The 26,368-nt window shown below is 36.7% G+C and overlaps 1 protein-coding gene across 1 annotated transcript in view; it reads left to right on the plus strand.

Moving 5' to 3' along the window:
* Window positions 1–26,368, plus strand: part of pcnt (pericentrin) — a 174,690-nt gene that overhangs the window by 56,927 nt on the left and 91,395 nt on the right. The window contains exons 17-22 of the mRNA XM_039756353.1: window positions 6,296–6,501; window positions 9,340–9,830; window positions 10,038–10,602; window positions 13,509–13,742; window positions 15,595–15,759; window positions 25,565–25,711. Of these exons, the coding sequence (XP_039612287.1) occupies window positions 6,296–6,501; window positions 9,340–9,830; window positions 10,038–10,602; window positions 13,509–13,742; window positions 15,595–15,759; window positions 25,565–25,711 (1,808 nt within the window). The remainder of the gene's footprint in view (window positions 1–6,295; window positions 6,502–9,339; window positions 9,831–10,037; window positions 10,603–13,508; window positions 13,743–15,594; window positions 15,760–25,564; window positions 25,712–26,368) is intronic.

Below are 26,368 nucleotides of genomic sequence, written 5' to 3' on the forward strand. Positions count from 1 at the left end.
TATTTACCTGGATAAATTAAGCATGATCATCAGAGCAGGGGGCGAAATGAGCCCCATTGTTGCAATAGCGACCCAATTCACAACCTGTTACAACTCACTTGAGACAGAGTAGTGGTAGGAAAACGCTGATTTATAGCTCTGACCTGTGCATTGATGCCACAGAAGAGCTTCTGTTATGCCTGCTGGTGCCATAATTTGCACTTGAGTGCAGTCTTTTGTAACAGGGGAGCCTAAAGTATGGTATCTTGAGGCACAACTTCGGGTATATGTACTCGGAATACTTCACATTTTATGCCTTGAATGTAACCATAAACATCAGTAGGAGTACTAGACGACTTGACAGTTTTTACAATGTTTATTTCTGTTATACTGGCTTTTCCTCAATTATAAAACATTTTATATTTTTTAATATCTTGCTTGTGAAAAACCTGGATTAAGACCCAAAAAACTCAGTCATCGTCGTCGTCTTCTTTCAGCTGCTCCCGTTAGTGGATCATCTTCTTCCATATCTTTCTGTCCTCTGCATCTTGTTCTGTTACACCCATCACCTGCATGTCCTCTCTCACCACATCCATAAACCTTCGCTTAGGCCTTCCTCTTTTCCTCTTCCCTGGCAGCTCTATCCTTAGCATCCTTCTTCCAATACCCAGCATCTCTCCTCTGCACATGTCCAAACCAATGCAATTTTGCCTCTCTGACTTTGTCTCCCAACCGTCCAACTTTAGCTGACCCTCTAATGTACTCATTTCTAATCCTTTAAATCCTTGTCATGCCTAATGCAAATCTTAGCATCTTTAACTCTGCCACCTCAAGCTCTGTCTCCTGCTTTCTGGTCAGAGCCACCGTCTCCAACCCATATAACATAGCTGGTCTCACTACCGTCCTATAGACCTTCCCTTTCACTCTTGCTGATACCCACCTGTCAAAAATTACTCCTGACACTCTTCTCCACCCATTCCACCCTGCCTGCACTCTCTTTTTCACCTCTCTTCCACAATCCCCATTACTCTGTACTGTTGATCCCCAAAAAACTCAATGTGGTCTGTTGTAAAAATAAAAAAGGTTGAATGCATTTACTTATTGAAGTGTGGTATTGATTAGATTTAATATGTTAATTTGTATTATATTACAATGTACTAGGAGGCTCGCCAACCCGGGCCTGTGGTACACGCCAGCCACTTCACGTCTCTGCCGCTCGTGTTGTGTAGAAGGGGGCTGAACGCACCCCAAGGAGACTCGGTCGCTCCTCCAAAGCCCCCTCTTAAACGGTGATACAATGGGAAGCAAGATTTTTTTTTTTTTTTTTTTAAAAACCTTCTCTTTGCTCGATCAGCTGCTGGCTTGCTTGCTGTTGCTGTGCCGTGTGATCTGCATCTCGTACCATACTTTGAACATTTTAAAGCCTGTACAGCAGCTGTCCTACTGCTTTGTCTATTATTTCTGGTCCAGGGTGTGGTTAAATCTCTCGGCACAAAGTCTTGTCTTGCAGGACGTGGGTTCTTGGTGATTTTTAGTTTATAATTTAAAAACGGAATAAGAATCTGAAAATCTAACATCAGTTCTTGGTGATTTTTAGTTTATAATTTAAAAACGGAATAAGAATCTGAAAATCTAACATCACATTAAAGTTCGATGAACTTTTTAAAAAAAAAGGCAGATTTAAAGCGTGACAAAAATGTCACATAAAAACATCACACAAAATCGGTGCACTTTTAGGCTTAGGATTTTATATACTTTATATAGAGTAGATATACAAGAACTGAAATGACTTTTGGCAAAAAGAATAGTGGGCTTTCTATCTATTCAGTATTTGTGCTCGTGCTTGAAAAGCTTCACATGGTTCTCAAGGACAGAAGAATGCCAGAGCTGATCCTAGAAGGTCTTTCTTTTTTTTTTTTTCTTCATTACTAGAATATATTTTTATGTTAGTTTACGACTAAAGTGGCACTTTTTATAACTGACAATTTTAACGTGATGGAACAAACCTCTTTTAACCTTTTTATCACAATATTTATTTTTTCTTATTGTCTCGTGTTGACAAAACGACAAATGGGGACAAGTGGCACAATAATGTATATGTGATATATTAATTCTTTTCATTTGACAGTGAACAGTATAGCTTTTAATGTTTTACTAATTCGTAACTAACATCAGATTAAAAACATTATTTACCTAAGAAAGCAGCAATATGCTAAAAAAAATGTAACTGGCAAATAAGGTGGTAACAAATAAAATCATTTAAATGTAATTTTCAATGAATAGTTTTAAGTTATAATGTTTTACCATTTTGTAATAAACATGTATGAGTAATCTAAATGAGAATTTAGTAAATTAAACAAGCCTAAAAAAACCTGAAATGTTCCTGAAAGGTATTGTTTCTCATCGAACAACAATTTCGTTCACTCTCAGTCTATAGCACTCCATTAAGCTTCATCTTTAGTGTGGTACAGAGTCGGCTAAGGGTTCATGCCTTAATTGTCTCTGTTACCTAGCACAATTTGCCCTAAGAAAGACTTCCTCACTAAGTATACTTTGTTGAGTACTCCCTAGGACACCAGAAAAGGCAGATTGAAACTTGTGATGATGATGGAAATCTTAACACCAGGAAAAATACTTTACAGTAACCTCAAGTATCACATATAAATGCTTGATACATTCCAATAATAATTCATCAAACCCAGTTCTGTGATTTTGTAAATTTACAGCAAGATGCAGAATTTGGGAAATAACAGCTCACTTATTGTATTGAATGTACAGTAGTAGTCCAATTTAAGAGTCCATTTGGTTTGAAAATCTGTAGCCACAGTGGACCTCCAAGACTGAGCTTAGAAAGCAGTAAATTACATGGCTTCTTTGACAATTGCATCTCAGCGTCAATGCACAGTTGGTTAGGTAAACAGAGAACAATTATAACCACTGAAAACAGCTGTTTAAGAGTAATAGATGCAAATAAAGTTTAGGAATTTTGAAAAGCAAGTTAGCTAAAATTATGCACAAAAATGTTGCTTTAACCGTTATTGCTTCACCAGCAATAATTATCTTTAAATTTAGACAAACACCACTATAGTCCACCAGGACTGCACTCAAGAACCACTGATAATAGACAAATCAGGTCGGAAACTTTTTTATGTTAACCCATTCATGAGCTATCATCATAGAAATTTCTGTTTTACGTCAATATAAATTGCATTGGCCCTCCTTTTTGGAAATCTTTTTATATGTTTCCAGTGGATGCATGAGATGACATGTTATGTACAAGAAATGTGGTATTGCATGTTTTCTTGGCAGAAAGAAATTTAAATGATAGGTTTGGAAGTCATTTTGAGATTGACAGTTAAGTATTTGTACTTTAAGAATTAGGATATTAATTGATTATTTTAATTCTTAACCATTTTGTGGCTATTGGGTATGTGGGACCTAGATTCAATGTTCTTGGCTCATTTTCTTTCAAGGGAATGTTAAGGGACAATTTTTTTGTTGTGCCCTAAACCACCTCAACCCCATCCCCAAACATTTATATTTCACTGGTGGTATTGAGTCGGGTAGACCCTGGAGCAGTGCAATTGTGGAAAATGTCTGTAAGCCAACAATAACATCACTTTGGAAGGATTGTTTCAACATATCCCAAAACCCCAATCATAACAATCAACTCCATTCCCATCAAACCTCCAACAATAACTTTCCCATTCACATACAATTCATAATCTCCTCGGAATTAAATGATCCAAATTTCTTTTCAAAATGGAATGGTGGGGAACAACAAATAAATAGCTCTGCATATGTGGCTTTTCTCCAAAATCAACCCAGTATGGCAAAGAAAGTCTCTACTCAAATGGCCTCAGACATGTGGAGGGAATGCTCACTTTGGAAGATAAATTTTCAGAATACGAGGATCATGTTTCTGTCATTTCGGAGTCTGACAGTGAGGTAGAAGAAGAGAACAGAACTGACTCTTAGACAAGTGGAGAAATATAGGTGTCAAAAATTATGAAACTGAATGGTATTTTTGTCCATGGAAGGAGCCACCATGCCTTGCTTGCCAATGTGATAAAGATGCAACCAGGGTCAAAGCGGATGGCAGTCACCCATGTACATGACATCATGTCTTCTTTTAGCATTTTTATTCAAGACATCATCCAGAAAATCTTCTGGAATTGACTAATTCGGAGGGGAGCCGTGTTTTTGGAGAGAGGTAGAATTAAATGGACCAAACCAATTTACATGCCTACTTTGGGCTTCTTATACTTGTTAGTGTTTTCAGATTTAATGGGGGTCCACTGAATCCCTGTGGAATGCAGAAAGTGGCCAGGAACTTTTCCATGCAAAAATGGCTCTGAAAGTCTTTCACAGTATTTCCAGGATTATCTGCTTTGATAACCAAGACATCCGACCAGCTCAATGTCAGAGAGACGAGCTAGCTGCAATCAGGTCATTGTGGGACCACTGGGTGGGAATGACTTTGGCTGTGCTACAACCCTGGACTCAACCCTGCTGATGAGAAGCTTTTACCATTTTGGTGCCACTGCCCATTCAGGCAGTACATGCCGTCTAAACTTGCCAAATATGGAATCAAGATCTTGGCTACCTGTCGCTCTGCTTCATCTTATGTGTGGAACATGCAGGTATACACTGGATTTATGTTGAACCAGGCTAATTATATCATTTTAGTGTAACCTTGTATGTTTTTTTCAGATAGTTCAGTTTGAAACAATAAACATCAATAACTCTGGAAACCTTGTCTCATTTATATTTGTTCGATATTAATAATATATTCCAAATCAATGATTATTATTGATTTCTACACAAAGATCAAACAGCTGTTTCATTGAGAAATGTGATGTAGCAGAGTTTAATAGTAAATATTAGACATATTTATCAACTGTATAGTTTGTAAGTGAGAGAAAGTCAACATCTGTTAAATAGTTTGACATAAAGCAATGTTTTTATTACTTTAAAACCCCCAATGCACTGCAGGTGTACTAGACTCATGAATACCAGCTGAGTAACAAAACTATGAATACCACACAAGGGTTAAATCAATTGTGTTTTAATGTATGTGATTTTGGTGGAGCAGAATATCTTTTATGTATTAATAAACTAGGGGGCTTTGCCCCCTGCTTGCTTTGCTTGCCCACACCCCGGACGCTCTACATCCCAGCCACTTCATGTCTCTGCTGCTTGCGTTGCTTCGAACATTTAAAAGCCTGTACAGCAGCTGTTCTTGTGTCTCACTGCCTTGTCTCATGGGACGTTAAAGTGTCTCCGAGAAAATCGTGTCTTGTCTCCTTCCAAGATTTTTTTTTATAATAGAGAGATATAATAGTATGTCTAATCAGAGGTTCAAGTGGCACATTTCTTGCCATTGGCTACTGAATTGGTGCCAACATTTACTGCCAGTGAGGTGTAACCAAAACAAGTATATGCACTTTCAAGGATGGGCTGCACAGGAGTCTTTATTTATGCATGTCTTTGTAAATCACAATATTGTGCCTCCATTTCACAACAATTTGCTGTGAAAAGGAAGCAGTAATTATTCAGATATGTGATGCCATAATATTGTAACATCAATGTTGTGGTCATACTTTTCTTTTTTATTATTATTTGTTGCCGTTATCATAGTAGAAGCAAAATGATATTCATTTAAAATACTTTTTTTTGTGCTAACAGCATTGCAAAAAATCCATGTGATGTGTGTGGGGTTTTTTTTTTTTATAAACATTATAATGGTGTCTGTGTAACTGTTATTCATTGAATTACCATAATATTAACCATCCAGTAAATTCCCCCCATTGGTTTTGGAAATGGAACAATGGATTTATTTAATACTCATGATTTGTCACTAATCAACAGATTTACATCCTTAAAACTTTACTGATATTCAAAATGTGTTCAATTATTGTCCATCCATTGACAGTCTAAATAGTGTATATTTTTATCAGCTCTTTGGTTATTCTAAATCTGATTTAATCTTTTTCATTTTACTTTTATTTTTGTTATTTTATGAATTTGTTCAATGTGCCCAATAAAATAATGTCCTTCGATTTCTTTATAACTCAAGTGACTGATATTTATTAGTCTGAGTTCCAAGGTGTTGAATGGATTACTTGGAGCAAGGTAGTTTAGTGCATTTACATATTTCCCTGTGTTTTTAAAGTAGAATTAGTTATTTTTTGTCAAAATTGAAGGATGCACACTTAAACTACAAATCAATTTTAAACCAAAGCTTAATTTGGTAAATGCTGTCTAACAGTTTTTTAAATGTTTTAAATTTAATGATTAACTAACTCTTTCCTAGAAATTACTAAGATACGACTTCAGAGTGCCCATGATGCTGCACAACAGGTTGAAGCTGAAGTGGCAGAGAGACTTCTTCTTGTGAAAAGTGAAAAGCAAAGAATTGCACAACTTGAAGAACAGATTGAAAGTCTTAAGCAGGAAAATTCTGAGATTCTCAAGCGTCTCACTGAAACGCAGCAAATGTTTGAAAAGGAAAACACAGAGGCAAGAAAGTTTTTTGCTTGCAGTCCTTTTATGTTGCTTAGTGAAATATTTCTTTCAGTTCTTGATTAATTATGTATACATTTAAACTTCTCAGGTGTACATTACAAATGGGGTAATTGTATTATGTAATATATAAGAAATCCTTAATTCTTCTTTCATATCCTATATTGTAATTTTAATATATTCATGTAGTATTGAGAAATTCTTGTAGATTCATGTAGTGTTTTGTTTAGGGAGTGGGAACCAACTATTTTTTAGGCTTTAAGGTAAAGTAAGTTTATTCTTAAGTAATTATAGAATTAGGCATCGTGTTAAATTATTTGGTTAGACCATTATCTGAATTGTATTGCACTATGGATCCAAATTTTGGCCGTTTCACAAACTACAAAGTTTTCTTTACATTATCTGTTTTTTTTTAAGAATTGGTTTTAACCTTAATTGAATAATGCATTAAAAACTCTTCGTCTAGGTTGCTGAAATTATTTAATTTGGTTTTGTTTATTAATAAGTGCATATTGACAACCTTGGGAGTCAATTAAATGTGCAACCTATTAATGGACAGGGCTCCCAATTTTTGAAGAGGAAGTGTGCCTGAGGTTTTGCCACCATACAAAATTATACAGTGTGGTACAAGCATATGATGATGTGCTGAGTATTCCCAAAAATGTAACAGGAAAATGAAGTACTAAAAGTACTTGTTCAGATTCTTTTAAGGCCCGTTTATACTCTTGCACAGACAGCTGCAGACATGGTTATGCACAGAGAATGCTCATCCTGGTCTATTTATAAGTTTATAAGTGTTCATTGCAAGGTCCTGCGTGGTTGCAGAATTTCCCTGGCTTTTTCCTCCAAAGTTTTTTCTTTGCCTTTATATGTTGATTTCATAGATATTTCTATTACACTTTAATCTTTGCTCAGTGTCTGGGCGATATCTTGCCATTTATTTACACTAATTTGGTTATCTCTGCATGATTTTAATGTTGGATTTTACTGAAGCAGGTATCAACAAATCACTTCACACAACTGTACCTCGAATCAGCCCATGAAGTTTTGTCTAGCACATATGCAGTCCAGGATTGCTCGGTCAAAAATCCTGGATTCCAATGCACCAATGCTCTGATAGCCTCTCAGTACAGTTCCAATAGTTGTTAAATTAAATATTGACTGGAGCTTGCATTGCACAATGCAAAAATGCTACAGAGGTCATAATTAGCAGACACAATATTTCATGAATTATCGTGAAAACAGGCATCAGTTTAGCTCTTGTATATTCTCAGTAAACTTTTTTTTTCTGTACAGCTGGAGACAGTACTTCTAGATGGAGTGTAGCACATTGTTTTAAAATTAACGATTGGCTGCACAGTTATCACTCTGTAGCTCGAAATTGTTCCATACTAAAATATGTCACACTTGCATTTTTTCCTGAAGATGTCTATAATGCTTCTTGGATGTAAAACTCGCTGGCATTGTACTGCAACAAGGTAATTCAATTTCTAAATGCAAAAAGAAACTTCATAATTAATAAGATTGTTTGTTTGGTTTAAACACTAAACTTCAATTAAACAACAATCTTCAAATTCCACTGTTGTGTACATTGAAGACTGTCCATTGTCCCTTTTTTTTCCTAGTTTTTCTTCATAGAATATGACACATTGTAAAAATGTTAAAATTGAAACAATAATTTTGATAATTGGCAGTATGCTATACAGTAGCCCGATGATACAATGTGTAAGTTTTCTCATTGTTAAAAAATTGCGCTGCAGTTACACCAGCTATGTACAACACTATATTTACAATTTAGCACTGGATTTTTAGTTTCGGTCAATACTTTCCAGCATTGCAGAAAGTATCTGGTGAAAGATAGAAATAAATTCTGCATAGGACACCAGTTAATCACAGAGCCAGTTTGGTATTGCCAGTCAACCTAGTCTCCATGTCATGGCATGTGATATTAAAGCTGGAGTACCTGAAGGGAAAAAAAAAATATGCAGACATGGAGAGCATGTGGAAATAACAGCACAAACAAATATCGGGTAGTTAAATTCAGACCCAGGGACCCTTGATGTGTGATGTTGTATCACTATTCCCCATACCCCCATTTTGCTTAGTAAATATACACACGTAGGGAAATAAGAGAGTAGCAATGTGAGCAGCATTTGTACAGTAATACTTTTAAATAATGATTAATCCTGCCTATCCCCTACCCCAATGCCTATCTTTATAAAAGATTGTTTTTCAGTTTATTTTGTTGTATTGGAACAGCACCGCTGTTGAAATCTGAAGGCATATATCATAGAGTATCATCAGTAGTATGTGATTAAAATGGATACAATAAATCAGCAGGATTTTTAAATGAATAATTGTTCATTTCAGGATTTTTTTGGCAGTTATCCATATTATATTCTATTATATTGCAAACTTTGTGGTTAGTTGATATTGTAAATTAGTTCATACTGCACATTTTGCATGAATAATGGTTTACAAAAGCTGAATATTATAGGTCTAGGGCTGGGGCTGAATTTTTTTTTTTTTTTAATAAAGAAATCAAAACCAGCTCTTACATATATTTGCAGACTGAGTGGGAAAATGTGTTGTGTTTTTTTTTTTTTTTGGTTTTTTTTTATATAAATATGTCACAAGTGTTTGCAGATTTACATTTGAAGGGCTGTTTTTTTAGAAAAGTGCTAATTGCTTTAACAGTGAAACTGCTTAATATTTTATAAGTATTAAACTGTTTATCTATCTTTTTCCATCCATCCATCTTCTAAGCACTTTGAGCTACTGTTTGTATGAAAATGTGCTATATAAATAAATGTTGTTGTTGTTCTATTGTAATAGATAAAAAGGAAGTTTCTAGATGACCTGAAACAGAAGGTTGATGAAGCTAGAAAAGAAGAGTCAGATAAGGCTGCAAAAATACTATCAGAGAAGGATGCAGAGTTAAAACAACTTCAGGATGAGCTACAGTCTGCATCAGAAGAACAAATTACTGCCATTCAAGTGGAGCTGAGCAAAACTGCGGAACAAGAACGTGAAGGTCTTGTAAAAGAGTTTGAAGCTAGAGAGCTTGAGCTGAAAGCTCTTCAAAACAAGCAAGAAGCAATTATCTCTGAGCTTGAAAAGGAACTGAAAGAAGAGCGTAACCAACTACAAAAACTTCAAGATAACTTGGATGGTAAACAGTCCTCCAAAATTATGCAGCATGAAAATATTCAGACAGAGTTTGACAATGAACTTGACATTTCTAATTCCAAAATAGCAGAAGAAATGACACTGCTGAAATCCAGAGTTGAGGAGTCACAGTTTAAACTGGAGGAGGCACAGAACAGGTAATCAAAACAGATGCTCCTACATTTTAAATTTTTTTTTTTATTTATAATGGACAGTGTTATTTATATGGCTTTAAACTTTATGAATAATACAGTTAGTTCTAATAACCAAGCATTTCAGAAATTAAGTTTATAATGAAAAGTGGATTTTGGATATTAGTAAATTTTATATTTTAACTATATATTTTAAAAATTGTTATTTTTTAGGTTTACAGAAGATAAAAAGTTAATGGCAGATCAAGTAGACAAATCTCTTAGGGACCTTGAGGCAGCTCAGGCAGAAGAACTGGAAATGATGAGAAGATTTTTGCAAGAGCAACATCACAATGAACTTGTGGCCTTGGAAAAGGAACTCGCAGCAAAACATCAGATAAAAATGGAAACTGTAATAAATGATCTTCAGTCTGCGCATAGGACTCATTTGCAGGAGGTGGAGCAGGATTTGTGTAAGAAACACACAATGGAAATGAAAGAGACGGAGAACAGGTTTTTATCCAATATTGACACACTAGAGTCAACATACCTTTCACAAATCCAGTCTTTACGACAAGAACATGACCAGGCTGTTAAGGTTTTGAAATCAAGTCACAGGGATGAGCTCCAGAGATTGAAAATAGAAGATGAGACCACTCTGGCAGGTTCTCTGGAAAAGATCAAAGTAGAGCATGAAGCCCAAATGATTTCTGCTATGGAGCAACTAAAAAAAGAACTTTCTATGATTCATATGGAAAAATTTAAGGCAATGGCTGCTGAAGTAGAAAAAGTACATAAGGTAGGAAGTTGGACATTTAATTTCTGTTGGATTATATAATATTCCTAAAGAAATCCTGCATGCAAGTCAAAAATAAGTAAACATGAAAGAAAAAAATTAAAGAGAGAAAGAATAAGTAATGTAGGTTATATAAACACTTGCAATATTAATTTGTGTGCAATTTGCGTCAGTTTTTTTTTTTTTTCTTTTTTCTTAAAAAGAGATCATGGCAAAAGCAATGTTTGTAAGCAGTGTCCAGATCCTGTAGCTACAAAACCATCTCAAGCCATCACCCTTCTCTTAATGTGTGCCTACACATAGCGCATTACACCAAACAGAGGAGATCCTCCCCACCTTGTAATGAAGTCGTACGTGCTGTGCTTTCTAACCTGCTGTATATTATGCCATCGTCGTGAATTGTCTGAATGTCAGTCGCACAGGAGAATCAAAGAGGTCATCAGGTGGGCCCCCCCTCTCTCAAATGGTGTTTTGCTGGATTTGATGCCCATGACACCGAGAAGCTTTTAACAATGAATGTGATGTTTTACACACACACACACACCCACACCCCTCCTTTCATGATGCTCAGCCAATTCTAATCAAAACATCCACCGAGTTAATATTACTAAAACCATTAACCTATTCTTTTAACCTCAGAGTCGCACAAAACACACTCGCACTGCAAACTTATCTCTGCCACTTCTGAGATAAAATCGGATCGAAGTCATGCCGGATTTGCTCTAAAATTATTAAATAAGCCATCAAATCCTAAAACCTAAACACTTATGCCCTCAAACTGCGCATTTAATGCAGATCTTATTAAAAAAATACATAAATAAAATGAATAAATAAATAACATCATATATCCTAAAATACCTACAGTGTAAACGTCCTATTTAAACAAAAGACCTAGCCGTTATTTCCTCACTCCACTCACTCTTTTGTTTTTTGTTTTTTTTTATCTCTTTCCTTAACTGACTTGCTGAGAAGCCAAACTCTCTGAGTAACAATGTTACTGACCTAGCTACAAGGCTATTGCAACTTACCTGAGTTTGCCAGCACGTGCCCAGCTCACCTTGTCCAAGTGGCATCAGTTGCCAAGTCTGCATATCATGCTGTCTTCCTTTCATGCCCTTTCTCAGTTAACCCTTCCCACTGAACCATTAATTCAATGAAGTATCCTGTTTGTTTGCTTTCTGACCATAATATTGTATCTGGCCTCCAGTTACCCGTATCTGTTTCTTTTGGGATTGCTAGCCTTGCGTTATAAAGGTCTATGTTAAGCTCCCAATCATTTGCTACACTTGATCGACTCCTATTTGGTTTAGCCAGGCCTACCTTTTCCTTTTTTTCTTCAAACACCAGGACAGTACCTGATAGCACTTTATTATGCCCCAACATATATCTGCTTTGGCTCAGATTAACTTTGCAGCTTGACAGGGTGTATTGTGTTGTTTTTTCCCAGTCATGGTACTGTTTGTAAATAACCAAACAGCTCCAGTTTAATTTGTCTTTCTGGATGTTTTTGTTTCAGATGTCTTCTAATAAATTCATATTTGTTAATACTATTTCTGATAATGAAAATGTAGTTTTTACAATGTTGATAGAGGTTAAATCCTTGGAAGATTGGCAAGATCCCAGTGTGTTTTTTTTTTTTTTATAAACATTTGAAAGTAATCATTCTTACTGCAGAGTAATGGACTTCATATTGTTTGGAAATGAGCCTTTATAATCTTTTTCAGGCTTATTAGCAGCATCATCTGAGACCAATGAACATGTATTTTGTTTTCAACATGATGTTATCACAAGCTGTCGCAAATAACTTTATGGCTTATTTTGCTAAATTTTAAATGATAAAATACAATATGTGTTATGTCATCTGTCGTTAGATGTTTGATTTACCTAATTTAAGGACATAGTGATTGTTAGTTGTATCTTGATACGTAAAATCTTTGATGTGAAAGAGGTTGTACGTACTTTTTCACATCCGTGTAAATTTGAGAGAAAATTATAATTCTACCATACTAATGAAATGATTTATAGTTTAATACGGTTTGGAGCATCACATACTATTCAGAGTGTTATTTGTTGAAAAGAGAGATTAGTTGCTAGGAGACTTTATAACAACAGACTGTTAGAAAACTACTCATCAGCATGTAAGATAACTTTTTATATAATTCTGGGAATATTTGGCATTCTTTAACATTCAGGGATGGGGTGTGAGCAGTGGTTGTATAATGCTATTGTGGTTCAATTTAACTACTTTAAATATATACATATTTATATTATATTCATAATGATCTGCCTTACATGTACTCCAATTCAGGTGTCTTCACTGCTTCTGAATTTACTATACTGAAAATATTTCTTTACTTCACAGTTAGTTTTAATTTCCATTGATATGGTACAGGTAATTGGCTCTTAATCACTGAATAGTAATTTTAATATTTAATTACAAATACCTTAATTTGATGAATTGTGATTGTTCTTTTTCTGTGTTCTTTCTTTTTTTCTTCATATTGAATTTTCCAGTTGATTATTAGCAAAGCCTGCAAAAGTTACTGTATCTTTATCATTTACTTTGGCATAGGTTTTCTTTAGACATTAATTTGTCAATGCCATTCTTCATATCTCTTAAAGTAAATAGTTTTTATGGCAGAGAGAAATTAAATATATAGTTTTTACGATTTGAGAATAGGCCTCTTAGCCTTTTTTTAATGCTTTGTTAAAGCTGATTTTGTAGATCTGCTGTTCAAACATTCTTTGACTTCAAAAGTCAATTTCAAAATCCTTTTTTGTTTAAAGGTAAAGATAAATGTGCTTGTTAGCCACTTGAACTGTATAGTATTGCTGATTGGTCTTATTCTTTTTGATTTGTGTTTAAATATGGGTTTGTGCTCAGCCAGTATCTTTTTTTCTGAATGTAGGAAGAGCTGATCTCCCACATGAAGCGCCAAGCAGCAGAGATGGAAACGGAGCACTCCAAAGCACTTGAAGTACTGCAGACAGAGGTTTTAAGACTGGAGGAGAATCACCAGGCAACTATGCTAAAACTCCAGAAGTTTCACCTTGAGGAGGTATGCAGACGGGAAGAAGAGTACAGCCAGCAGCTTCATAGTGAAATGGATAAGATGAAAATCCTTCACCTTGAACAACTTAAGGTGTGAACTACTACATTTTAAAACTGCACTTCCGTGGGTATAAAATGTTTAAGAATATTGAAGTTTGGATATCTGAAAAAATTCCCTTCTCATAAGTGTATACAATGACATTAGTCACTTTCAATATTTCTGTGTTACTTAATACCTTAGTAAAGACAATTAGTACTGGGTGTGTAGTGTTAAGGTTGCAATATTACATAAAATAAAACTCAACCAAGAAAAAAAACATACATAAATATCTTTATAATTAGTAGCATAGCATTAACTTCTCTAATTTTGCAAATTGTCGTCCTCCTACTTCACCCATGGCTTAAGTATGTGTTTCATATACCCAGATAGGAAAATTATGAATTTATCCACCTTAATAAAAGGACAAGTGTCTGTCTGTCTGTCTGTCTCTCTCTCTCTCTCTGTCCGGTTGCCAGGGTTAGAAACAAAAATTAGAAACTTTGCATAACATCTAGAAAAAATGTCAAAAATCAATAATCATGAAAAAAAGACAAGATTAAGGTCTAACAATAAAAAAGCCGGCAACAGTTGCATGGTAGTGATTTTCTTGCACCCACAGTTTATAGCTGTAATTAACAAAATTATTAATATAATTATTTTATTCACTCTATTCTTAACCCAGTTGTTGTAATTAAAGGGAAAACTGAATGGTTGGGAAGCATTGACAATAGTAGATATATATGTACTTAAGGGGAAGGGTCAGAGGCTAAAAAGAAAACTGTATAAATTATAAATAAAATACATTAACTTTGTAAATATTTTAACCTACATACATAACTCCAATAGTATTTTATCATTGTTAGTTCTTTGAAATTTAGCTAATGCATTTTTTTTCTGTTCCTGTAGTTTCAGGTTCATTCATTGATCTGTTTCAAAATATTTAATCCAGTTCAGACTTGTTTGGTGAGCACTTAGAGGTGTTAGAGCTGGATGTTTTATTGTTGGAGACAGCAGATTTCTAGGTGTATTACAATGAATGTTTAATACAATTTTATTTATATATACTGTGTCTAGAAAAATTTGCTCCTTCTTGGTTGGTGTTGCCCTGCAATTGTAGCTACTGTGGACCACCGGGAGCATACAGCTCCCCAGCCCCAACACAGACAAATGCAGAGCCCAGTCTTATCACCCAGTACACCTTTATTTTAAGTGGGAAAGCACTGTCCTTTTTTCTTCCCCTCTCTTCACTTCCACTCCTCCTCGCAAGCTTTGTTCTCCACCTCCTGACTCTGGCTCCTCGACTGGAGTGGGGCGGCTCCTTTTATAGTCTACCCAGAAGTGTTCCAGTTGTTCCTGGAGGAAGAAGTGATGCCACAAAGGGCTGAGCCATATCTACGGTTTCTCCTGGTGGTGCCCACAGAACCCAACAGGGATGCTCCAAACTACAACTCCCAGCATGCCCTGTGGGGAACTGTGGTGCTATTGCAACTCGGGGGGGCTGCCCTCTAGAGTCTCATGGGAGATAATGGCCCAACCATGCTCTCTCCCTCAGTCTTTCTATCTGGTTGGCATCCTGGATAGGTAATGGTCCTGGCCATCTGTCATACCACAACAGACAGGGAATCTTGTCTCCTCCTTTCCACCTCTCATTCTGGGAACACATTGTGCCTAATACAAGAAATATTTATGATCCTTGAAAACATCATAGTATAAGATGACAAAGGCAAAATAGCTATTGCAGCTTTTCATGACATTCAGTATGTGTTTATGCAAGGAAAATGCTCTAGACTAGTGCACTGTCATTCTAATATTTATTAATGGTTATTTGTGTATTTAACTCATGTTGAATTAGCAGTTAATTACATGGTTTCATTTATACATGCAATTTAAAATCTTTGTTCAGGAGTGTTCCAATGTGTCAGCTTGTGAAATGGACTCACTTAAAGAAAAGTTACTGGCACAGTTTAATGAAGAAAAAAATATTCAGCAGATGCGATTCCAGGAAGAGATTGAACTACTGAAATGTCAGTCAGAAATTTTACTTGAACAACAGATATCTCAGCTGAAGGTCTGTATACATTACGATTTTATTCTGGAAAATGCAATATTTTTTCATGCATTTATTTCAGAACGTTAATTTTTTCATATTTTATCATCCAAATGTCCAATTTCCTAAACCTACTTTGTCCAAGTCAGATTTGTAGGGACCAGAGCTTAGTGATTGATCAAGCATTGTTTAGCACTAGGTTTTCATTCTTAAAATCTTTGCATGTTTTGCATATGTATTAAAACTGAACCAGTCGTCTTCTGTAAATTACCATATCATCTTTTTTTACGTTAATTAAAATCAACTCCTAAAATATTATTTGCTCATATACAACTGGTATAGTAAATGTTGGTTTCTTAAAAAAAATAAAAAAAAGCATTGATCTATCTTACTTTAACACTAGAATTATCAGAGCCTATGAAAAAACTCGTAGATCCGTCCCACCTTAAATTGCTTCTTAAAACCGTTCTCACCTCTCCGCCAGCGTCTTTTGTAATCTAACTGTGCTGATAAAGAAATCTGCAAGTAGCTGGCTGTTCCATCCCCCACCGACTTAGAACGTGCACAAACTTCTCCCAGCTCATGCCTTGATTGATTATCTGGGAGTTAAGTGGAGTTTTAGAGTGGAAATAATAGATCATTATTTGGAATACACGCATTTCACATGTGTTCCGTTTCTACAGTAATCTGTGTAAACACATTTTTAAAACAGAAACGTTTTTCATATTGTAGTAGTAAATGACAAAATGTAGGCATAAACTATATAATGTAAGTCCAAATATCAAAGAAACACTTTCATGAAAGGTACAAATATAACAGAACTAGTATGCTTTTATTGAAAAATATAACTGCAGAAAAGAAGCCGCCTTAGCATGCCACATTGACACACACTTACTACAATTGCCTCGGTAGCGTAATGGTATCAGCTGCTGATTGGTAATCAAAACATCATGAGTTCGTTCCCGCACGATTCAAATTTGAGAAATAAACTGCTCTTGTTCTTACTATTTTAGAATAAAAACATACATTTGATTTCAGTGTGCAACAGCCGGTGTAATTTATGATACTTGTAAAGGTTAGTTTTTTTTTTTTTTTATTCACTTTTCATTCTCTCAGTCGTGTTCAGGATCCTTCCCTACCCCACCCCAACCCCCCGGAGACACTGCTGAATTTCACATAAAGATGCACTATAGCTCTGTAGCGTACTTGTGACTGCATTCTCGTACCAATGCTTGCGAACTGAAGTGCCTGCGTGCACTTTTCGTGGCATTACATGTCTATTTTTTGAGCATGCCCGTGTCGCTCAAACACAGGAATATGTTGGTGTACAAGTATAACAAAACAAGTGCACTTTTATTCTAGACTATAAGTGCAGAAAAAATAAAGCAAGTTACAGTAGGCGGTTGATACGACAGCTTGCGTGGTGCAATGCTAAGAACTGCTGATTTCCGATCCATGCTATGTAAAATCATCCCATTCAAATATTAACAATTCCCACACACCCTTCCTATATTTACAACATGTGTACTTGTTGCAGTGTACACACCTCTCTGTGCTATGGTTCCTATTACACTGAATGAGCACTTGACACTGGACTTTCTTCCCTATATAAATAACATTCGAGCTATAGCGCGTCTCCAAATAAATCACATTTGAGCTATAGTGTGTCTTTATGTGAAAACAGCAGTGTCAGATGGGGAGGGGGGGATCGTGAACGTGACTGAGAGAATGGAACTGAAATAAAAAAAAAGCTAACCTTTACAATTATCATGCATTTACACTGGCTCTTACAGACTGACTGAAATAAAATGTTTGTTTTTATTCTAAAATAGTACAGTACATGCAATATTATTTGAAAACGAACAGCGTCAGATCGGGCGCATATTCAAACCCGATCTGACGCTGTTCGTTTTCAAATAATATTGCATTAGTGCAATGATGTTTTTACATACATTGCCTCTTTCATTCATCTTGCGGTTTGCAATTAGTGACTGCGTGTTGTTTTTCTCCCGATCTTGCCAGTTCGCACATGTTGCTGTATGGTGGTGTTTCTTTTGTACTCTGGGACACACAGAGGACATATAGTACAGAGCAGTAAGTTCAGCACTATATGCAATCAGACAGACAGACCGGCAGAGAAGGCACTAGATATATAAATAAACAGGGTAGATATATTAAAAAAAAAAACAGCTAAGGGGATAGATATATAGATAGGAAGGAAAGGCACTATATGATAGGCAGACAGGGAAGCTCCTATCTATACTAATAAAAGGCAAAGCCCTCACCGACTGACTGACTCATCACTAATTCTCCAAGTTCCCGTGTGGGTAGAAGGCTGAAATTTGGCAGGCTCATTCCTTACAGCTTACTTAAAAAAGTTGGGCAGGTTTCATTTTGAAATTCTACGCGTAATGGTCATAACTGGAAGGTATTTTTCTCCATTTACTGTAATGGAGTTGAGCTCGAAAGCCGTGGGGGGGCGGAGTTTCGTGTGACATCATCACGCCTCCCACGTAATCACATGAACTGACTGTCAACGCAGTGCGTAGAAAACCAGGAAGAGCTCCAAAAAGCGCTGAAGAAAACATGCATTATATAATTGAGAAGGCAGCGAAACAATAAGAAGCGAGCGAGTGACATATACTACCATATGCATGAGCGCTGCTACTTCGGAAAGAAAGCAAGGTGTAAACCTAAACTTTAAATGAAGTTCATAGACCCGCTGCCGCTGCCGTTTCTCATGCCCATGGGTAATGTGGGATTGACAGTTAAGGCGGTTGGGGGAGTCACGTCATCATCTCCCCTCCCATTTACCTAATTTCGCTCTGAGCTGAGCTCCGCGGCTAACGGCGTCTTTCGAAGCAACTTCGTCACACTGCCACCAAATACTCACAGAAAAATCCACAAGGTAATACACACGCTGTCTCTAGAGTTTCTCCACACTGAATCCTCCAGGCACTACTTACAAAAGGTTACATTGACAATCGTGTTACGTTATTTTTAAAATCTTTCCTTTTCTTAGCACAAGCACAGCTGAGAAGCTTCGATGCATGTGCTCCATAACATGTTAAAAAATAATGCATTTAATCACACTTTGCATTACAAGCAAAGGGGAACTTTTGTCAATGCACGATTTCCTGGTACACCGATTACTTTGATCAGCACATCCCTATTCATTTTACCCTCGCACCACCTTGGTTTGAGAAGAAGTAGGAAAAAATATAAGGTTAACACAGAAAAACAGATCACCAATTCAAGCTTTATGAATAATCGATTCGCCATCAATAATTGTTTTGGTAAAGCCATACTCAGTGTAATCCTCCTTCCATTTTTTTAATTTTTCTGCCACTAGCCATGATTAAATGAACGGTAAAAAAGTAAGAGCAAAGCGAGGGTGACTTATTTAGGCAGGCATATATATGACAGCAACACTCATGACAATGTCAATCATGTTCCGTTATTATTAAAATTTTTCCTTTTCTTTTTCATTACTTCTTTAACACACTACTACTTCTCCGCTGCGAGGCACGGGTATTTTGCTATATATATATAAAGAGCGCTGAGACTTTTGATATCATGAACGTGTCTGCAAAATCTGGGGTCTCCTGCCCAGCGAAAGTCGAGTAGCCGGCGCGCATAGCTGTGCCGGCCTTTGAGACGCTGACTGCGCTTCTGCCTTAAGTCAAAGTGAGCACTTTTAATTTTTTTCATCCTCCCCCTGCGCTATAGCACCTCGGATTATGAAGACACGCACACGAGTGGAGGACTGACAGTGCCATCACAGCCGATTAATGGCGGGGACGTCTCACCAGTCTACACACGACCCACCGCGACTGTCCCCAAAAGGCGATCATAACGTCAGCGAACTCATCTCTCTATACTATATAAAAGAAAAAGGCAACTTTCCTTTCTTTACACCTTTTTTCCTTTTATCCCAAACCAAAGCCTTTCTCTATTAACACTGCAGAGGACACAAAACAAATTTTCTTTAATTGCTGGTAATGCTGATTACCAGAGGCAGAAATTTGAACGTTCACATAGAAAATGTAATTTCTATACCACAGCCGTCGTGTAGCGCCTTTCAAAAGGGATCTACTACCGAGAGATGATCCATATACATTTTAGCTGCTGTTAGTACTAGTTGTCTGTTCTGTTACACAGTCTTTAAAATGTAGTTTACCCGCAACCACTCCAGTAGTGCTCAAAGTACCTGTACTTCTTAAAACGTTAATGTTTAATAACTTAGACTATATTTTATTATTTTTCCCTTGCACTCAGTGACCAAAGCTATACACACACATATAGACACATACATATATATACACATATATATACCTGTGTGTATGTTTGTTTGTATGTGTATATATGTATATACACACACACACACACACACATATATATATATATATATATATATATATATATATAATTTGTGTGTGTATATATAATGTAAATAGGTATGTATATATATATATATATATATATGTATATATATGTATATAGTGTGTGTGTATGTGTGTATATATATATATATGTGTGTGTGTGTGTGTGTGTGTGTGTGTGTGTGTATAAACTGTTTAAAAAAAATTAAAGGAACACTTTGAAAACACATCAGATCTCAATGGGAAAAAGAAATCCTCCTGGATATCTATACTGATATAGACTGGGTAATGTGTTAGGAACGAAAGGATGCCACATCGTTTGATGGAAATGAAAATGATCAACCTACAGAGCCCTGAATTCAAAGACGCCCCAAAAATCAGAGTGGAAAAATTATGTAGCAGGCTAGTCCATTTTGCCAAAATTTAATTGCAGCAACTCAAAATTGTACGCAGCACTTTGTATGGCCCCTGTGTTCTTGTATACATGCCTGACAACATCGGTGCATGCTTCTAATGAGACGACAGATGGTGTTGTGGGGGATCTCCTCCCAGATCTGGACCATGGCATCACTGAGCTCCTGGACAGTCTGAGGTGCAACCTGGTGGCATTGGATGGATCAAAACATAATGTCCCAGGGGTGTTCTATTGGATATAGGTCAGGAAAGTGTGGTGGCCAGTCAATGGTATCAATTCCTTCATCCTCCAGGAACTGCCTGCATACTCTCACCACATGAGGTCAGGAATTGTCATGCACCAGGAGCCACTGTACCAGCATAGGGTCTGACAATGGGTCCAAGGATTTCTTCCTGATACCTAATGGCAGCCAAGGTGCCTTTGTCAAGCCTGTAGCGGTCTGTGTGACCCTCCATGGATATGCCTCCCCAGACAATCATTAACCTACCACCAAACTGCTCATGCTGAATGATATTACAGGCAGCATAATGTTCTCCATGGCTTCCCCAGACCCTTTCACTTCTGTCACGTGCTCAGGGTGAACCTGCTGTCATCTGTATAAAGCACAGGGCACCAGTGGTGCATCTGCCAATTCTGGTATTCTATGGCGAATGCCAATCGAGCTGCATGCTGCTGGGCAGTGAGCTCAGGGCCAATTAGAGGGCATGGGGCCCTTGGGTCACCCTCATGAAGTCTTTCTGGTTGTTTGGTCAGAGACATTCACACCAGTGGCCTGTTGGAGGTCATTTTGTAGGGCTCTGGCAGTGCTCATCCTGTTCCTCCTTGCCCAAAGGAGCAGATTCTGGTCCTGCTGATGGGTTATGGACCTTCTATGGCCCTCTCCAGCTCTCCTAGAGTAACTGCTTGTCTCCTAGAATCTCCTCCATGCCCTTGAGACTATGCAGGGAGACGCAGCAAACCTTCTGGCAATGACACGTATTGATGTGCCATCCTGGAGAAGTTGGACTACCTGTGCAGCCTCTGTAGGGTCCAGGTATCGCCTCATGCTACCAGTAGTGACACTGACTGTAGCCAAATGCAAAACTAGTGAAAAAACAGTCCGAAAAGATGGGGAGGGAAAAATGTCAGTGGCCTCTACCTGTTAAACCATTCCTGTTTTGGGGGTCATCTCATTGTTGCCCCTCTAGTGCATCTGTTGTTAATTTCATTAACACCACAGCAGCTGAAACTGATTAACAACCCCCTCTGCTACTTAACTGACCAGATTAATATCCCATAAGTTTTAGTTAACTTTATGCTATACTCTGATTAAAAAGTGTTCCTTTAATTCTTTTGAGCAGTAAATATATATATATATATATAACAGCAACACTCATAACAGTAACAAAACAATTACATTGACAATCATGTTACGTTATTTTCAATATGTTTTCTTTTCTTCTTTAACACACTACTTCTCCGCTGCGAAACGCAGGTATTTTGCTAGTATAATAATAAAATTACTGTTATTACTATATAGATAGACAAACAGGGAGTTAAGGCAGGCAGAACGGCGAAGGTTAAAAGTAAATAAATTATCTCCACAGCGGGGAATCGAACTCTGACGTCTTGAGGTACAGCAAGTCTGCTGCGCTGTAAGTGACAAAATCTTACCACTATGCCACGGAAGCAGTTGATAAATTTTTTAACCTTTTGTGAAAGTGTTTATTTGATGTTTGGCCTTCAGGCTTCACACATTTTATAGTTTATGCCTACATTTTGTAACATTTACTACTAAAATTTGAAAAAGTTTCTGTTTTAACATTGTGTTTACACAGATTACTGTAGGAATGGAACACACACGAAATTCGTGTGTTCCAAATAACAATCTATTATATCCACTCTAAAACTCCACTTCACTCCCAGATAATCATTCGAGGAATGAGCTGGGAGACGTTCGTGCACGTTCTAAGTCGGTGGCTGGATGGAATAGCCGGCTGCTTGTAGTTTGTTTTTATCGGCACATTTCCAGGAAAAAGAAGGCTGGCGGAGAGGTGAGAACGGTTTTAAGAAGTGATTTAAGGTGGGACGGATCTATGAGTTTTTTCGTAGACTCTGGTAATTCTAGTGTTAATCAGCATAATGCCTGAAACCTGGCAGGAGCTAATTAGATCATAATTAATTTTGTCTATCACAAACATTTTAAAAGAAACAGAAATGCAGTATTATGTTGGATTTATGGGTTCCATTAAATCATTGTTTTACTGTGTTTAAACAAAATAAAAATGTATGTACCGTATATACTTGCGTATACAGTAAGTCGGATCTTGAAACCCTTGAAAATGGGTCATAAAATCAGACCCCGACTTATACAGCTGTTCAAAAATATTACACTTAATTTATTTTTTTTATATCTTTTTGCTTCCTGTAATCTCACACCAATTTCTCAGACACATCAAAGTTTGTTGCAGCAGCACAGTTATCAATTTCTTTCACCACTTCAATGACTTTTAATTTAAAACCAGTTTCATATTTTCTTCTGATTGAATGCTCCATTGTAGATAAGAGATGCTCTTACGATAAAGGTGTATGAGAGTGTGAGATACAAAAAACACAAAACAGTGCAAAGGTTGGAACAGTTTGGGTAATACCGTGTGGTCCCTTAGGCACGATACATAGAAAAAAAAAAGGCAGCGTGCTCCGTGGTTACTATCTCAGTTGGGTGTTAGCATATCATAATCTCTTGGACCAATAGCATGAGATTTACGCATTTGACTTATACGACCGACATTATAAAATACCTGAAATTATATGGTAAAATCAAGCCCCGATTTATCCATGGGAGAACTTCAATGTGAGTATATACAGTATCAATTGCAGACCGTTAAAATGTGTTACATAGCACAATAGAAGTCGATATCTTGCGATTGATGCATAAAAACAGCAATAACTGCAAATTTGAAACTGGACATTACTTGACATGGAAAATTTGAAAAGGATATTACTTGGCAATTCTTGATATACAGTATTGTATATTTGTGAAAAATTTAGTAATGTTTGGCTTTTCGCTAAACGATATTTGCCTACTTGTACTTAGCTTTTGAATTTTAGTTGTATCAGTATTTTAAACAGATATACGTTATACTACTACAGTCCTGCTAAACACTGGCTTCCATAACAAAATGAACGCTTAGTCATGCTTGATAGAGCACTTTTTTTTTTTTTTACTTTATAATGCATACTAACCAACCCGCTACGCTTTGTAAAAAGGGTTAGCAAAAAGTAATCTTTCAAGTGGTGTTATATCTTTAGACATAGGGCCATGGTAGAGCCTCCTTTATGCTTTTGTGGCTCACCATTACACTTCCCTGTGGTTACATGACCAGAGAGAGGTAACTTTCGGCACAGAAGCAAATTTCCTATTGGTTTTCTCTGTGCTCCCAGCTCCTTTCACTCTCTTAGAAATACTGGAAAGACGTATTATATACTGATAACTGGAAATGTACCTGTCTACCATATTCTACCAGACACACAGTTTTTAAATTCTAATGTGTCCTCTACAGTGGATCCATTTTTGTCAACTAATTTGTTAATGTGAATTGAATTTTTAATACTTTAGGATTTTATGTTGTTTGGAAGTAGGGCTGTTCGATATAACGATATATATCCGATGACAATATGAAAACGTCTATCGCTGCACATTACGCTATCCTTTGTTTCGTGGTGTCGCAAAATAAACTGTTTACGGCAATATTTTTTTCAATGTTTTGATGGCCACCACGTGGATGCAGACACACTAGCATGGCTGATGAAGACGAGGCAACACCAGGTAGCTCCACACAGAAGGACCTTGTTCCTAAACGAGGGGCTACCTCTGTAGTATGGAGATGGTTTGGATTTAAAATGTCTGACACGGACCAGAAAACGGTACTGTGCAAATTATGCTGCAAACCGATCGCTACCACAGACTCCAACACGACAAACCTCTTCTACACCTCCGCAAAACGCACGTGAGCGAGCATGCAGAGAGTTTACAACTGAGAGGCAGGCCACGTAGGATATTACAGTTCTAAAGGTACTATTTAAACGAGCATGTTAAAAGCTTGGAAGATTAATTGCTACCAAAACAATTTGCTTAAGGCATAATTTTCCCTGCAGCGTTTGCTGTCAGCGTTAATCTTGTTAAAATTACGCTTACGCCACAACTGCATTAACGGCAAATCTCCGTTACGAGTTAGCGGATCGCCCAGTGCTTGGGGCTAGACGGCATCAACACGTTAGCGCCGTCCAGTCCCACGCACGGGGCGATCAGCTGTAACTCATTAACGGAGATTTGCCACACTACGATGTGCAAATTAACATTTTACTAGAATGTAGCCAAAAAAATATTATATTTAATATTATATATTTAATATATTTTTGTCGTAAACCTTATTGCTGCTACAGTTTGAAGTACAATGTTTACATTTGGTTTTGACAGTTAATGTTAGAATTGTATTTATTTTGTTTAAAGGGTTTATTGACCTTATATGGTTTAGTTGTTAGTGCTTTGATCCTTTTATATTTAATATATGTTGTGAGAGTTATTGCTGCTACAGTTCACATTTTGTTTATGTCAGGCATTTTATATAGCAGTATTTTATATTGGGCCTTTAGTAATTTGTTTTTGAAAAGTGTTTTATATTTGATACATTAACATTTTATGTTTACATTTTAAGTCAAACATTTGCTCAAATGTTCTAAATAAAAGAACAGAAATAATTACAAGTTGAGTACTTCTCATTTTTGATTTTTAATTTAAATGAAAAAAAAGGAGTGGTGATTATATAAACTATTCACTGAATACAAAGAAAATGTACTATATCGTGATATCGGGATATGAAATGAAATATCGGGATATAAGATTTTGGTCATATCGCACAGCCCTATTTGGAAGCATAGCAAAAATGTACAATGCTCTTTCATTACCAACAGTTGAGGTTCTGCCATAATTAATTGAACTTTTTATTGTATAAGAAATGTAATTTGAATATTATTCCCTTTGTTTCAGGAGGAAATTGAAGCTGAGAAAAAGTTAGAACTTGAACAACACTCTGTTAAGTTTAATGAAGAACAAAAGCTCACTGAAACACAGCAAAAAGCAGAGGTGGAACAGCTAAACATGCAGCTTCAAAAGCAGGCCGAATTATTAACACAGGTATTGATAGCTGCATTGTGACTTTATGATGAATTATTAAAATCCTCCACTTATATAATACAATAAAATACAACTTATCACACTGACTGCAGGTGCAGAATGCTGTGAACAATTCTCAGTTAAAATACAAAATAGAGTTTATACTGTTTACTAAACACAGAATTGGCACACTTATCAATTCAGAGAACAAGGCAGAAACTTATTAAACATAGATGGAAGCCAACAATATCCATCCATTAAGTAACAGATGAACAATGGCCAGTTTACCATGATCGGGATTAAAATTGTAAACACAAAAGTCAAGACAAAATCAATGACCTGGAAATCTCGGCCAACTGGCCATCTACCCACTCCTGGCTTTCCTATAGTGGAGTCTGTGCTGGCTGTCCAATCTGATGAGAGAAACTGAGATGACTTTTCCATATGTAGGATAGTAGCCTGGTTGTAGAGCAGTGACATCAAGTCACATCTAAATACTGAGAAGAGAAACAGAAATAACAAAGTCAATAACAGTTGCAGAAGGCACAGGTAATCGGCAAGTCTAGTCCAGGTATGCTAGACTACAGTAGTGAGTCTTCAGCCAGGATTTAAAAGCTGTGACTGAAGGGGCTTCTCTTATATTATCAGGCAGATCATTCCACAGCTACAGGGCTCTAT

Source organism: Polypterus senegalus, chromosome 6, assembly GCF_016835505.1.
Source record: "Polypterus senegalus isolate Bchr_013 chromosome 6, ASM1683550v1, whole genome shotgun sequence".
In the NCBI taxonomy this organism is placed as follows: Eukaryota; Metazoa; Chordata; class Cladistia; order Polypteriformes; family Polypteridae; genus Polypterus; species Polypterus senegalus.